Here is a 15,514-nt window from a genome sequence, read left to right as displayed (position 1 = left end):
CAGCTTTGGATGGCGTTGTAGTGGCCAGTCCCATACACGGTAGATATATAACTTTAAGCTCTGTGCTTACACAACGCACAACACGAAATAATATGTATATGCGTAAAGAAGCAATAGGTGGCTATGATCAATCATTCTCCTATACGATTGTGATCACCGTACAATGTAAGCATCCGAATGTTACGTGTGATGGAATCCCAACCACTGTACGTAGGTTTTACTGAGAATTGTCTTCCCAACAGAACCCCTCGTACTAATAAAAAGACAAGAAACGCACAAGACCCAAAGAGGAAAGATTCTCGAAGGTGTCTGTTGCCGTTCAGTCGCACGGCAATATCTAGGCGAGAGGGGAGCAAGGAGTCGTTTAAATTAAGTTCCTGTATTTTCCCGTAGGGGGCTTCCCCCCCTCCCCTTAAGCGAGAGGGTCCCCCCCATTGTTCCATTGTCTCTCTCACACGCAGAGGCTCGTATTAGTTCCAGTTGCCTAGACAAAGTCGCACAGAATTGACACCTTCCTCTGAAATTATTATGGAGAACGCTAGGTCCGTTTAAGGGCCCAGCATGAGACAGAGAGTGCCGTAGCGGCCTTGGCTGCGAGATCCGCCAGATGTGCAGAGAATATTCGTTGCTTTTTTTTTCGCACGTACTGTAGTCTCGAGCCACCGCTTGAGGAGAGGTCGAATGGAAATTAGTGAGGAGTATACGAAATAGCCCATTGTTTGAGGAGCTTGAAGGGTTTCATTTTAATTCGTTTGGTTGCAATTTAATTGCATATGGACGCTTGGGACTGAGGAGTTATTTCGTTTACTTCGAAGGAATGACTTTTTTTGTTCTTTAAACGTAATTTAAACTAAAAAGGGATTCTGTTTTGGCAATAATAAAATTCTCCATTTGACCGTTTTAGGTGGGCGTGTCTCTGCGGGTTGTACTGTTGTTCTTCAAATTTGGAATTAACCTCCCCTTTGCCATATGCAAATTGTATCTTAATAATGTGAATAATCAGAGGGATCGATAATAAATGAAAAAAATTATTAATTGAATGAAAAAAAAAATGAAAAAAAAATCTCGATTCATTGACTTGGTAATAATTCGGATCTCCCTATATAAGATTGACACCTCATCTTTGTTTTAGTTTGGTTATAACTCTTTCCCCTTCAATTGTGCTTTTTCTTCGAATATTGAAACCAATCCTAACATCACACATATATTTTTAAAAATGGCTTACAACAAGGTTGCTCTAATTCTATCTGCTGCTATCGCTGCCACCAAGGTCGCTGCTATCAGTAACAATGAAATCTCTGAATTCAACGTTATTTTGAGTGATGTTATGGGTCACTTGACTGATTACATTTCCTACGCTGAAAACGATCCAAACTTCACCCTACCAGACCACGTTTTGGATCTATACATGGCTATGACCACCGCCACTGACGACTCCTACACTACCATGTACGACCAAATCAACTTCTCTCAAGTCACTGACGCTATGACTAGATTGCCATGGTACTCCAGCAGAATCTTGCCAAACGTCTCCCCATTCTTGGAAGACAACGCCGCTTCTGCCGCTGCCTCCTCCGCTGCTTCTTCTGCTTCCTCTTCTGCTGCTTCCTCCGTTTCTTCTGAAGCTTCTGAAGCCTCCTCTTCCGTTTCTTCTGCCTCCTCTGCTTCCGTTTCTTCTTCATCTGCTGCTTCTTCTTCTGCTTCCTCCGCATCTTCCGCTGCCTCTTCTGAAGCCTCTTCCGCTTCCTCTGAAGCTTCTTCCAGAGCCTCTTCTGTCTCTTCTGCTGCTTCTTCTGCTGCTTCTTCCATCTCTGCCTCTGCTTCCAGAGCCGCCTCTTCTGCCTCTTCCTCCGCTTCTTCCGCTTCTGCCGCTAGAAACGGTACCTCCACTTCTTCTCACAAGAACGCTGCTGGTAAGGAATACGGTTCTGCCGCTGCCGGTATGGGTGCTATGTTCGTTGGTGCCGCTGCTTTGTTGTTGTAAGTATGATATTCAATCATTAAATATTCTACATCAAATGAACTAAAACTATGCCAATAGCTTATATTATAGAGGATAGATACCTCAGCTTTTGTAACTAATTTTTCAATACATTTTACTGGGTCAAGATAATTACTAAACAAACTTACCTTAACGACTTCATAGCACTATATAGCTTATGTAATGATAAAAAAAATCTAATGAGCAACTCACAAATATGACATTCTTGAACAAAAGCTTGTGACTGAGCACCCCCCAGACTAATATCAAGCATCCCGACTGCTTACTAAAAATTGGCTAGTCCACTTATATTTTGATTCTAATACTAGGAGCTTCGCTCTAAAGCACCCTTTATTCAGTTGAGTAATAATATCAAGAAAAACGATAGTCAGCATGTGACTTATATAGGTGCTGTTCTGGCTAGAGGTTTTGTACAGCCCAAGTAGTATTAAGGCACCATTTAATAGATATTATCAATTGTGCTGATATCTAGCCCGGAAACAATTTGGGGCTGGCTCAATCGTACATCCTAGAGATAGAATGTCGTTCCACCTAGTCGTAACTGGTACTTACCTAAGTATGTTATCACTTTATTATTATGTTTAGGAACTGGATTGTTGAATGTTCTTCTCCGTTTGAACCTAGTGGGGGAGACCTGCCTCCGTGGGCCATCTCCTTCTGCTTGATCCGATTGATTTACTCCCCTTTCACCCGTTTGAACAAGATGAGATATCGAGGTGATATCATCGCTATCTGGTGGATTGGGCATCCTCAGTGCCCAGAGAGGTTACCTCAACGATTATCCTAATATATTCTATCAGGGTTTGTAACAATGTCGAAAGTATATAAATAGTTAAATAAGAAAAACATTAATATCTTCCACTAGTAGTATACTCAAATAGATAACACTACTCAGGATGGAGCTACGTAGATCAACTAGATTATCTGCCAAACATGGCAATGAGGTCAAAGACGAAGGCCCAATTAAAAAGAAAGCTAAGTCTGTTTTGAAGGAGAAAGTAAACACCAAGGAACCTGTTAAAAAGCCAAACACTAAGGAGGAGAAGGTCTCCAGTGATGAAGCTATTTTGGAAGTTGGTGACGATATTCCAGATATTACCTTACAAAACCAAGATGGTAAGGATGTCTCATTGAAGGCATTGGCTAAGGAGAATAAAGTAATAATAATATTTCTTTACCCTAAGGCCAGCACCCCAGGTTGTACCAGACAGGCTTGTGGCTTCAGGGACAATTTTGATGACTTAAAGGAGCATGGCCTTGTACTTGGTCTTAGTCATGATACCCCTGCTGCTCAATTGAAATTCAAGGAGAAGTATTCATTGCCTTATGATCTACTTTGTGACCCTACTAGAGAGTTTATCGGGATGCTTGGTGCAAAGAAAACACCTGCCTCGGGTTCCATTAGATCTCACTTTGTTTTTGCAGATGGTAAGCTTAAGTTTAAGAGATTAAAGATATCACCAGAGATAAGTGTTGCTGATGGTAAAAAAGAAGTCTTGGAACTAGCTAAGCAGTACAGTAACTAAGTGAATTACAGTCTTCCATTTCGAAGCATTTCCATTATAACAGCCAACTTAGTATTCATAACAGATCAATTATTGTCGAAGTAACACCGATACCAGTCTCGGAATGCTTCTCAGAAGAGACTATTCTTGAAGTTTTTAATTTAATTTGTAATATGTTGTCCTTTCCATTTATGTAGAGAAAAACATCTTAATTTTGAAATATAGCACTTTGAACACTAGCTGATTCATAATGACGGAATTTAAGTTGACTTAAATGTATTGATAGACAAAAGGTGTCATTTTAAAGGCTTCAACTTGGTCATAGTCCAATATAAAAGCCTGATTAATGATTAGATATGGAATATAGGGCATATCTAACCCATTGAATAAAGATACGATCTTTTCACCAAAGTAATGCCTTAGTTCATCAACAACCATAATACCCAACTTTGCATCACCTATCATAAACAATGTGTTTACAGTATCAGAAGTTATTCTTGATCTATTCCTACTTTCAAATTCAGAAACGCATTTGGGAGTGAATTGAACTAAGTATCTGGTGTTGTGAATCCTTTACCGATGCATAGACCGAATAATTATGTACTTGAAAGAATTTAGTTATTTTAACAAAATGACGCCTGTTAGCGTAGATTCTTCTGCTGAGTAAAGGTATAGAGGCTTCATCAGGGTCGACTCTTGGTATTACTGCAATGTTTTGAGAGGTCTTTGACTCTAGCAACATGTCTCGGACCCATCCATGCAAATATACAGATTCGACGGCATTGCTGCGTGATTTGGGTATAAATGGGGGCATTTATTATTGATTAGTTATTATGTGAATAGTTATAGCTTAACTTGACCCACTTGCCAAAACAGACAAAAAAACAGAACTTAAACTGTAATAGTTTTAAGATTTGAATGTAACTACTTTCTTTTAGACTTCAAATATTGGTGAATAAAAGTATAAAAAAAAGCACTCACGATGGGGGTCGAACCCATAATCTTCTGATTAGAAGTCAGACGCGTTGCCATTACGCCACGCGAGCTTACTATTTGTTGTAAGCTTCTCATAAAAACTGTGAACATATCCTTAATATGTATGTCACATGCCTTACGTATTATACAACATTGATGTATGGAGATAATAGTCAATCAGCGAAATTGCATATTAAGATCGAAGAGTTTAACTGAACAAAAAATTTGCAAGTATGCTAATAAACCTCAACAAATTGAATACAAATAGATATACCAATATGAATTAAAATTAAGACATTTTTATCAAAGTATTTGCTATTTTGAAATCCTTGTTAATCGCTTACATGCTTTATTTGAGGACATGTCAGCAAAAACCTCTATTTAGATAACTTGTCTAAGCCCACCAATACGTAATATCTTGTTTTAATATGACATTCGTAATTTTTTTGTAATGCGTTATTATTTCGATTCGAATTGGAGCATGGAATGTTGTTTTTTTCTTTTTTTTTGATCTCTGTATCTCTTCGATATAATATATTTCATTATATGTCCTTGATAAATTCTTCATATCTTTTTTGCCCTCTGACTGAATACCGACCGATTGAGTCTTGGATCAAAAAAGTTCAAATTTATAACGCCGATCTCAATCTCACATAATCTACAAGGAGTTCTCAGACGTGCAGACACAGATTTGTCTTTTTTCGCCGTCCTATAGCAAATACCCCCAGCCAGGGATGAAACACCTCCCTATTTACAAAATAGTAGTATATCATAATTCGGCTATCATTATTACATCATCGTTAACTCTATGCAGAAGGAACAAAAAAACACTGAATACATGTAACAACTGATCGTATACATCAGAATGAAGCCCCTCTATCGGTTGTTAAACAAAGAATTAAATTAAAATTGTGTCAAAATCTTTCACATTTTATGCACGGCACAGAAAATCACGTATATCGTTTCCCGGGATAATTACCGAAAAAAGTCATCCCACCGCATTATCTAATACATAAATAAATTTCTTGGCAAAAAGTAAAAAAATTTGCTGCCTTGTAATACTTATGTCGAAGATAATAACCCAGTGCTTCGATCCCTGAGATCAAACGCAGAACTATTAGTATCCCTATCATGCAGCCATTTTCGAAGAATTACCTAGTATAGGCGAATTTTGTTTATTTTGCCTTGCCATATCGTACAAGCCCATAGCACAAGACGTTGTATTTCTTGTAAATTAAGAAGCATTCTAAACTCCAGTTTCTTATCGTTTTTTAGTTCATTATTCTCATATATCCCTCACACAAGTACATACCAATAAATGCCCTCTCACTGATTTTACGTTTGTTCATTAACTAAACACACACTAACGCCGACACTGGGTGAAATGTCCACCCACTTGTGTTCCATAGAGCCCGTAGGAGAGGGGGAGGCAGTACATGCAAGATTCAAACTGCCCTCTTGTTGCTATGACTTTCAGGGACATTTCATTTGTCCCAGTATATATCACAAGCGCATCATGTGAGTGTTTGTAGCTGGTGAGCAACGGGCCTAGGGCTTGACAAAATCTGTTGAACTTGGAAAGTTTGGAAATTTCATATTGCGATGCGATGAGCTTCTGGGATTCCTGCTTTAATTAATAAGCTGTGCAAATTACCACATAAACTTTGAAGGGAACAGGGTTTTATTGGCGGTTAAAGGGTATTTATAATTCGAAGCTGGTCAAAGGGGCATTGTGTTATATATAAAAGTTAGTATGGTCAAAGTGAGAGTCGAATTTTTGGGTGGACTTGATGTTATTGTGAACAAGCAACGTGTCTACGATCTAGATGTTCCAAGTCAAGTAGAAAACGTTGGGGATCTGATTGATTACATTATAGAAAACCTTATAACAAACAAGAAAGATGTCGAAGTATTCATCGAGAATGACTCTATCAGGCCTGGTATCATTACCTTGATTAATGATACTGACTGGGAATTGGAGAACGAGAAAGAGTACGTCATTGAAGATGGAGATGTCATCTCATTCACTTCTACATTGCATGGTGGTTGAGCTAAGAACTGTTATTACAATTATATGTATACATATCTAGAACAAAATTTTATACGTTTAGCAAAACATATTTCATTACAAGTGCAATTGCATATTACTTTGTTTAAGAAGTGAGTCAGTGAAACATTGGTTTTATATTTCTTGTAGCCTACAGCCTAATAAGCCTTGGCCCGGCCAGTTGCGTGAAGGTCTCAACGTTACGTTATGCAACTGTTGAGCTTCCCCACGTTTCAACGTGATTTTTACATCGGAATTTTCACATGACGCTATTAGTCCTGGAATGGCCTTTAGACTGTTGTGATTAGTTGCGTCAATGGTGCCAATTGTACACAAAAGGTCACCAACATTTATGCCAGCCACACTTACAGGGCTCTCCGGTGTCACCTCGGTAACACGAGCAAACGGTACCGCTCTTGCTGCTGCATCTATATTTCCATTGCCCTGATCCGGCGTTCTTCCGTCATTACCATCCATGGTCATCGCATTAAGCTTTGAATCAATGGAGCGTGATACAAAATGGCTTGACAGCGCAGTGTGCAACTGATCCATCACCTTAACTAGATCATTTCGCAGCATGTTAACCTTCTGTCTTACATACCGCACTTGATACACATCAATGTCGTTGCGAGGGAACCCATCCCCAGTGAGTAACGGAGAAGTCATATCACTATTCAGATCATTTGCTAATACAGTTAGGAACTTCTCGATCTCGGCCTCGATCGAGTCCTTGCACTGCATCAACTGGGGTAAGGGCAACTGTTGGTAGTCATCAATCTGCTTCTGCAGCAAAGGGTCTATTGCTATGCGTGAGACATCATTGATGTCACTCATGTTTTTTTGGAGTGTATTTGTAGATTTGTGTAGCAAGTTCGGTCGATAAGGAAAAACTTTACTAAAGTAATAAGCTCTGACCTGAAGTGCTACTTCCACAATTTTTTTTTAAATTTTATGCTATGAAGTTGGAAAACCTAGAACTCAGGTTCTAACGACTATCAATATTCCTATGGCTTGCGAAGCAGAGCTGTCACACGCTGACCTGAATTCAGTCTCGTTCACAACTTAGTTCGAGGTACAATGTCCACTCTATAGTGCTCCCCTGTTACTGTTGAACCTTATCAATATGTCAAAAACTAATGTAGAGCTTCTGTGAACAACGATCGAAAAAGCTTCGATGCAAAGAAAAACCTTGCGTAATCACACAGATAAACGCGTACAAAAACTATGAAAGAAGGAATTATAGCTCGTTTTAAAGAAGAATACAAAAATCTTCTTCGACCAAACCTGAGGCAAAGAACCAGATAAGGTGCTTGTCCCAGCAGTCTAGATGTACCCTGCAAGGATTTGTATATCCATCACATAGAACTGTTAGCAAGAGGAAACTGGGATTTGAAGACACTTGCGGAAATAAGTGAGGAGGGCCCTGTTGTGCCTGTGCACACTGCAACGATAGAATTATTTCCCCTTTCCGAAGGTGATAATGAGAGAGTCTTTTCTTTTCATCTGAGAAATAGATGGCTGCTTTCCACTGAAATGTATACGGAGTTGCTACAATGTCGGTGTGAAACAGTTGTTACTGTAATTGTAATTGCGATCGTAATCGCAGAAAACCCAATTATTGTACGTGGGGAGGGAACTGGAAGAGGGGGGCACAGTGAGGAGATACAGAGAATTATGACGACAACTTGTTTTGAACAGTTCCCGCAAGTAACAAATTCAGTAGAGGTATTTTTTTTTGTGTTTCTTACATCAATATACTATTTTTTATTTTTTTCGTGAGCACTAATATCTTCCATTGGTTGGGACTAAGATATACCGGAATAACTTCCAATAAATGAAAAAAAATCACTGATTGTTCTGCAAGGTTAATTTTCTTTATTGACATTTCTATTGCTTTTATTCCATTATGAGTGAATTTTCTCACAACTACTTTGGTTAATTAGCAATTTAATAACAGCTCCACCCCACTTCCCAAATGGCTATTGTATATCCTTGGCATTTCTTTTTCTTCTTCATCTTAAAACCTATTTTATTTTATCATAAACAAAAAAAAATACGTAATTTTATGCCAGCTATAATCATGCTGTCACATTCAGAACCTAGAAGCAAAATAAGAGGGGGGAGGAAAGAGGATGGGAGGAGCATGTAATAGTAGTATGGTATGAGTTGGCAGAAAGAGGCGGATAACATTTAGTACAGACAATTGTAGAGGAAAAAATTGACTCAAATCTTGATGTAGAAGTTAACACCGACCGTTTCAGACATTGTGTTCATTTGTCTAAAAGGTACAGTATTTCTCTTTTATGTGATGAGGGCCTAGGTCCCTTGTGTTATTATTTCTAAAGACACAAAAACCACTGTGCGATAGTATAATATTTTGGTAGGTGAGAATTCCTGAAATGTCTTCATCCAGATCGACTTTATGATGAGAGAATTAACATTTTTAGTTTTTTTAGAGCTACTAAACTCAAAGAAAAATAAAATACAAAAATATATAAAGTAATCAAGTTCACCTCCCATTCGAAGCATCTCTTTAACGTTCGACTTTAATTCTTATTACATTTTATTCTTTTTAAGATGTATAATATACAAAAACAACAAAATTAAATAATTTAAACGATATTTGACTTTGGCGGATTAATTTTCTCAGATGGGAATATAGATTTAGTTGGATAATCACCACTATTAAATAGAACCTAGATCAGAGAATATCATTACATCTAGGAAACGCATTACAAGAACTCAGGTACGTTGATAAATATATCGAGTACCATATCTGGAGTAATAATTGGGTAGGTAACAATTAATTCTTTCATTGATAAGAAGACGAAAATGCACATTGCACCAACTTTTAAAGGCTACTTAGAGTCTGAGATGGATGCACTTATCGTGCTTCAGGGCTGCTTGGATGGGAAGTTAAAGTTTGTGAACAGAAGGCCCTCAGATATTGAGAGACCATATTTGATTGCACCAGGCAACATATTTGTTTTCAGGGAAACACAGTCTGGGATCAAAAGATGGACAGATGGTATCACTTGGTCTCCTTCAAGAATATCCGGTAGATTCTTGATATATAAGGAGTTGAATAAGAGAGCGCCCAGACTGTCTATGGGTATGGGCGCTGATCCGTCGATGATGTCTGGTGCAATGCCAGGTAGATTTGACGAGAAGGCAATCTTACCAGTGGTATACACTGGTTTTGTCAAGAAGACGTTCTCTTTCAAGATGAAGATTGAGAAACTAGACAAGGAGACGGACTCCTCTGTCTCAGGAAATGAGAAGAATAAGAAAGCCAATAATGGTACAGAAACATTTCACATTGTTTCTTATTATTTTGAGAATGATGTCAAAGATAAATTAATGGTAAGACCAACCCAAACGGCGTTGAATGATGAAGTAACTGTTGATGAAGAAATATTAAAAGTAGTTGACAGTTTGCCACAAAACAATGGTAAAAGTGGCCACTCCAATTCCCCACACACATCTAACATATCATCTCCAAATGTTACGAATAACTCATCAGCTTTATCGTCTGGTATGGGATCTCCAATTACTACCAACTCATCCATTTCGCATTTGAAGAGGAAGAGTAGATCAGAGGAAAATGGCAACGGAATGCCAGATGGATATGACTATTCAAAAAGATTTAAGTATGAACCCAATGCTTTGTCACAGCCTCTGACCACAGCTACTACCGTTGCTACGACACCTGTTTACAACCATTTACAAGCACCCATGATCAAGAGGTCGCCATATTTTGTAGATGTTGGTAACAACAACGTCCCAAGCGCAGGTGTGTTAGAGAAGAGTTACTCTGATAGTAACATAATTTACTTACCTAAACCTATCAGTAGTAACCAACATGAAAATAACCAGAATAGAGTCCTGTTGCTACCATGCTATGAATCAATAATCCCTCCTCAAATGAAGAAGGCTCCTCATCCTGAGCAACTTTACATGCCCTTCAATGGGCACGAGAGGGTTATTAACATGACGCAACAATATGAACCATTGGAAAAATGTTACGACTCCCAATACAGAAATATTACGGATTCTGTTAATTTGGCCATTCCAAAGGATGTCGTCACTCAAGGTACGGACTTGTGTTTACCAAGGTTCATCCCTCCTCTCTCGGTTGCTAGAGGCAAAGGAGACCAAAACTCTCAGTTATTCATGCAATCTCAATCATCGTAAAATATGAAGGTAACGTAACAATGTATCAGTAATTTTTCAAATAGCAGAGTTACAAGAAGGTGTTTAACGGGTTTTCTTGACAACTCTCATTTTATCTCTCAAGTGAATCATAACTCATCGGCTTAATATATGGATGTTGTACTTGAGGAAAAATAATAATTTGCTATCGATTACCGGAATCGATATAACAAAATAATCCCCTCCCCTCAAACTGCCGCTTTGTACCCATCCATTTTCTTCCAATTAATATATGCTACATAAAATATTATATTTCCAATTTAGATGTATAAAACAAATTATTGTTAGAGTTAAAAAAAAATTAGTAAATCTGTAAAGATAGATGATGTTATCTTTATTTATAATCAAGTAACTTGTACTGTTACTTGGACTAATCAAGTATTTATTGCTATTAGATACTGTCTGCAAGAATTAAAAAAAAAGAAAATCTCCGCGACGGGGAATTGAACCCCGATCTGGCACGCGACAAGCGCCCATTCTGACCATTAAACTATCGCGGATTAGTGATTTTGTTGTATGTTAGTGAAAAAGTGCTGACCATCATTAATCCATTAATAAGCACGTGACTCTTCTATTTTAATTTTTTTTCTGTGTATTCGGTTTTTTCCTGCTACTTTGTTATTCATTTCAGAACAATTCCTTACAATCCACCGTAGAAGTTCCGAAATTCCGAAATTCCTTCTCTTGTACATAACCCCTTCGCTGGGTGCCTTCCCGAAGGCCGTTTCTCTCGAAATGCATACCAACAATATAACCTCGAAGATAATAATTAGGTGCACCAAAAGTTCTTTCAGAGACCTCTATAAGTATTCAATGACTTCTTCCTGATCTAACTTTGATTGGTTATTTCAACTAAGTTCTTTGTAAAAACTGCGGTAACGAGAGAAAGCTCGAAAAAGGTACTAACAAACTTTGGATACGGGTGTATTTCGATATAACCTTCATTATCATTGGGTTGACACTTGTATATTTAATAACTTTGGATAGATTGATTTACCATTTCTGAAAGTGGCCTTCACTGCCCCACCCCTTGACGATTTTTGAACTTTTGGCTTCAACATCAGCAATAAACCGCAGAGGTGGCTCAAAAGTAAAAGACCAGGTTCAGGTAGGATGAAATTTGGCAGCCAGATATTGGACAAATCAGTGCCTGACTGGAAGCTGAACAACATTGACTATGAGGAGTTGAAGAAGATAATAAAACAGGTAACTTCGAAGAAGACGGCGCCCAACTCAAATGACTTCGAAGGCCTTGAAGTGAGTTTTAAGCAGAACATTGTGCAGATAAACCTATTTGTGTCTTTGAAATTGAAAGAGATATCTAGCAAGTTGGTTTCGATTGAACATTCAATAACAAAACTGCTGGATAATGAAATCAATGACAACAGGAAGGTCTTGAGAAGGATAAAAACCATTAAGAACTATTTGGAGACTTGCAATGATCTTTTGCAAAAATTATCCAGATTTGTAATTGTGCAAAGAATAGCGCTAAGGAAACTTTTCAAGAAAATCACTAAACATTATGGAGACAAAAAAATTGCACAACAGTTTATCAGCTCCATCCAGAACTGCAACGAGCTGCGTGATGGATATGAAGGTGTTTCTTTTAAGAACCTTGATCTCCAGTCTTATCTAGTAGAGGTCTCACTTATTATGGATATCCTAACAGATATGACGAACGCAATTAAAAGCACTGGTAACTTTAAAGATCTTCCGAGCGAGTTGTTCGAGAAATCGAAACTAATAACGAATGCGACAGATAACAAAAAGCCCTTGGTGTCCTTTACAACAAACCAGCAATTTGACCAGGTATTATGGGATAAAGGTGAATTAATCCAGTCATTACTGGTCAGATCAGACAACAATGAGCAATTGAAGTTTTTATTAATCACTTTGGGCTTTCAGGTTTTCGACCAAAACCTGCAGGGTATTTCGAGGGACATTATTGCATCAGAACCCAATTCAGAAGTAAGATCTTTAAGATCAAAAAAATCCTTCTATGAGAGTGATAGGCCAGCTTTGAAGAGACTGCACACTAGTTCAACTGAATACCTTAACAATGCAGAAGAAATGGAGCAAAGTAAATGTAAGGCTGTTATGTTAACACCATCGGGGAAAGTTGACTCAAGCATATATGACTCAAAGAAAATTACAAGCTATCCGTCAGTTTTATTAGAATATGAGAAGAATAATGTAATTGCTAATGAATGCATTGTAATTTGTCATGTTGGTGGTTTGAGAGGAAAAGTAGTTACCGATAAATTACATATTAACGAAATCTCGGAATATTTAAAAAACAGTAATAAACAGGCTATTAGTGATCCACTAGCTAAAATAGCGCTTGATTGGATATGCGATCATGGCATGAAGGAATGTGGTATAGAGATAGGTTTCAAAAGAACACGCTATTTTTGCAATAAACATAGCAACTTATATATGATCACAATAGATGAAGAATTTACTCTTTCCGATTCTAATGGTCAAACAGAAAAACTAATGGATCATTCTATTATTGACCTAAGAGTAGTCACTACTAACTTCTCTTCAGATAACAAATCTTTGGCAAAAAAATCACAGGAAATATATGAAAAAATAATCAGCTCAAAGATACAATGCTTCCCATTCCAGCCTGACTTCCATCCAGTGAAACTATTACTCTCTATCCATGAAAACAATGGTAGCAAGGATGTGATTCATAGACTCATGCTGGAGAACATATACGAACTTAATGAGAATAATAAAATTACTGAAGATGAATTCTTTGGTATAGGATTTGACTTGTTGTTAGATATATGCTCTTCTGAGTTTAAAGACAACTATTACCAAAAAGTTGAGTCTCCGACAAGAACACCTAATGACTGGAAAAAAAATAATCTTCTATCAAAGAACAAAAATACTGAGAATAACAAACCTGCAATCAGGTATTGGAATGAATTTGATGATTTAGAAGAAGAAAATGGTGGAGGTGGTTTTTATATTCAAGATAGAACTGACGATTTAGAATCCAATGAGCTCCAACAAGAAAGAGACTACGGGTTCATCCATTTTAGCAAAGATTTCATTGAATCCACCTATTCCTCGTTACAGTCATTTAGGGACTTCTTAGGCTTTAAAGATAATAACCGCACAGCGATAGATCCAGCTTTGCTTGACCTTTCAGAACGTTTTGGTAACTCAAATTATGGATCGATTAGTTCTAAAGGAAGCATATTGTCTAATTCTGTGGAAGATATACGTAAATTGATCGAACATCAAATGAAAGAAATTGAAAACTCAGAGTCGGTATATGTTTACAAACACGACCAAGTTCTCTCCCTCATGTACCTATTTGCATTACTTATGGCTTGTGCCACTTCAGGAATATGTATGGGAATTGTTCTTTCAGTGTTCAATGGGGACAATTCGGATATAGAAATCGACGTTGGCAAAACTCTAATAATAACAGTTATATTATCTCTTGGCATTTCTTTGGGTCTGATTACATTATGCCTTTTGCTGTTATTCAGCCGTTACACTTACGCACCCATTTGGCACTATGCTTTAAGTTTTGCAATATTCATAATGATAATGAGTACAGTATGCTACGGGCTCGTTGAAATTTTCTTGTAGATAAAAAACATGACATTATAAAACATATATTCATACATTATACATAATACATAATACATTTTGCACCTATGATCTTTTTAATAACTATATTCAACTATTTTATCTGTAGGACAGAAATCATATATCACGTGATGACCACAACCCTAGGACAATATAAACTGGCTTGGCTAATACCTATACAAACACTAGCAGTCTCAAGCTGATCAAACGCAAGTCTAAGTTACATCCACATCATTAGTCTTAACTCATACCCTCGGGAGAATATTTCACCAATGGCAAAGGTCTCTTTTTCTAAGTTAATAGCATCACTGGTGTCCAAGGGAAGGCCCGAGGTAATTTACTCATATAAGACTTCACCGTTAGTCAAATACGGATCTAAGGGGCTGTCGCTAGTATTCTTCCTCTATGGTGTCTCATTCACAGATTTTACTGTGAGTTCATCAACTAAAATATTGAATTCTGCGTCAGAGGAGCAAAAATCAGATGCCTGGTTCATGTTCAAGACGGTAGGTCCTATAGGGCTGTGTGTTTTACCATTTGCGCTATCAGCTGCCTCATTATATGTCACCTCCAGAGTTGTTAACAAAGTAATTTACATTCCAAAGCATAATGCGACCCCATCTTGTCAGTTGATTCGGAAGTCGATGTTTCTGGGACGTGAGATAAAGTTGACCAGGTCCTTAAAGTACATAAATAGGCCCAAGAAGCCCAGAGTATTCACTGGTAAAGGTATTCAAGGAATAGATGACAACGGGTCATTTGTATTTTACCTGACTGACAACCACCCAGATGTGAGAACTAGATTGCAGAAATTCTATTTGCTTCCAAGATCAGGCCATGTTTGGGGCTCTGATGGTAGGATAATAGATGCTATGTTCGGAGGTGAATCTATAAAGGAACTCGATCTTCTGGACTTTGAGAATTCCGATAAAGAAGGGAACACTTCAGGAGACTTAAGTAAACAGCGTAATATTGAACTTGAAAAGGACTCGAGTATACTGGATGAGTTGATAAGAGTGAATGCTGAGAAAGTGAAATTTCATTCCGATGACATAAAGATGAGTAGTTCAAAGATTATAGACATAGTAAACTCCAAGAACACACACAAGAATAATCATAAAATTACCAAATCTAACTAATATTCCTTCATTCAGGTAAGGATGT

General features: G+C 37.7%; 7 protein-coding genes, 2 non-coding genes and 1 pseudogene across 10 annotated transcripts; 6 read left to right on the top strand and 4 right to left on the bottom strand.

The window, feature by feature from the left end:
- Positions 1 to 1,216: 1,216 nt before the first annotated feature.
- TIR3 (Tir3p) lies at positions 1,217 to 1,984 on the top strand (the record flags this gene model as incomplete). The annotated part of the gene is made up of 1 exon (XM_445344.1): positions 1,217 to 1,984. The coding sequence occupies one exon, from the start codon at positions 1,217 to 1,219 to the stop codon at positions 1,982 to 1,984; it is 768 nt and encodes a 255-aa protein (XP_445344.1).
- A 914-nt stretch (positions 1,985 to 2,898) lies between these two features.
- On the top strand, positions 2,899 to 3,528 carry DOT5 (thioredoxin peroxidase DOT5; the record flags this gene model as incomplete). Its single annotated transcript, XM_445343.1, has 1 exon — positions 2,899 to 3,528. One exon carries the CDS (start codon positions 2,899 to 2,901, stop codon positions 3,526 to 3,528), a length of 630 nt encoding a protein of 209 aa, XP_445343.1.
- Positions 3,529 to 3,777: 249 nt separating this feature from the next.
- GVI51_C03619 lies at positions 3,778 to 4,321 on the bottom strand (annotated as a pseudogene). The gene has a single exon. A coding segment is annotated over exon 1 (544 nt).
- A 160-nt stretch (positions 4,322 to 4,481) lies between these two features.
- tR(UCU)1 lies at positions 4,482 to 4,553 on the bottom strand. The gene has a single exon. It is a non-coding gene; the product is annotated as a tRNA-Arg (tRNA).
- A 1,682-nt stretch (positions 4,554 to 6,235) lies between these two features.
- On the top strand, positions 6,236 to 6,532 carry URM1 (ubiquitin-related modifier URM1; the record flags this gene model as incomplete). Its single annotated transcript, XM_445341.1, has 1 exon — positions 6,236 to 6,532. The coding sequence occupies one exon, from the start codon at positions 6,236 to 6,238 to the stop codon at positions 6,530 to 6,532; it is 297 nt and encodes a 98-aa protein (XP_445341.1).
- A 132-nt stretch (positions 6,533 to 6,664) lies between these two features.
- On the bottom strand, positions 6,665 to 7,363 carry NAS2 (Nas2p; the record flags this gene model as incomplete). The annotated part of the gene is made up of 1 exon (XM_445340.1): positions 6,665 to 7,363. One exon carries the CDS (start codon positions 7,361 to 7,363, stop codon positions 6,665 to 6,667), a length of 699 nt encoding a protein of 232 aa, XP_445340.1.
- Positions 7,364 to 9,361: 1,998 nt separating this feature from the next.
- Positions 9,362 to 10,723, top strand: GVI51_C03531 (Gti1/Pac2 family protein; the record flags this gene model as incomplete). The annotated part of the gene is made up of 1 exon (XM_445339.1): positions 9,362 to 10,723. One exon carries the CDS (start codon positions 9,362 to 9,364, stop codon positions 10,721 to 10,723), a length of 1,362 nt encoding a protein of 453 aa, XP_445339.1.
- A 446-nt stretch (positions 10,724 to 11,169) lies between these two features.
- On the bottom strand, positions 11,170 to 11,241 carry tD(GUC)2. The gene has a single exon. It is a non-coding gene; the product is annotated as a tRNA-Asp (tRNA).
- A 613-nt stretch (positions 11,242 to 11,854) lies between these two features.
- Positions 11,855 to 14,350, top strand: VTC5 (Vtc5p; the record flags this gene model as incomplete). Its single annotated transcript, XM_445338.1, has 1 exon — positions 11,855 to 14,350. The coding sequence occupies one exon, from the start codon at positions 11,855 to 11,857 to the stop codon at positions 14,348 to 14,350; it is 2,496 nt and encodes an 831-aa protein (XP_445338.1).
- Positions 14,351 to 14,622: 272 nt separating this feature from the next.
- Positions 14,623 to 15,489, top strand: MRX15 (Mrx15p; the record flags this gene model as incomplete). Its single annotated transcript, XM_445337.1, has 1 exon — positions 14,623 to 15,489. The coding sequence occupies one exon, from the start codon at positions 14,623 to 14,625 to the stop codon at positions 15,487 to 15,489; it is 867 nt and encodes a 288-aa protein (XP_445337.1).
- Between the last annotated feature and the right edge of the window lie 25 nt (positions 15,490 to 15,514).

This window comes from Nakaseomyces glabratus, chromosome C (assembly GCF_010111755.1).
Source record: "Nakaseomyces glabratus chromosome C, complete sequence".
Classification (NCBI taxonomy): Eukaryota; Fungi; Ascomycota; class Saccharomycetes; order Saccharomycetales; family Saccharomycetaceae; genus Nakaseomyces; species Nakaseomyces glabratus.
Note: the sequence above shows the minus strand (reverse complement) of the source record. Positions and strands in the feature narration are given on the sequence as shown.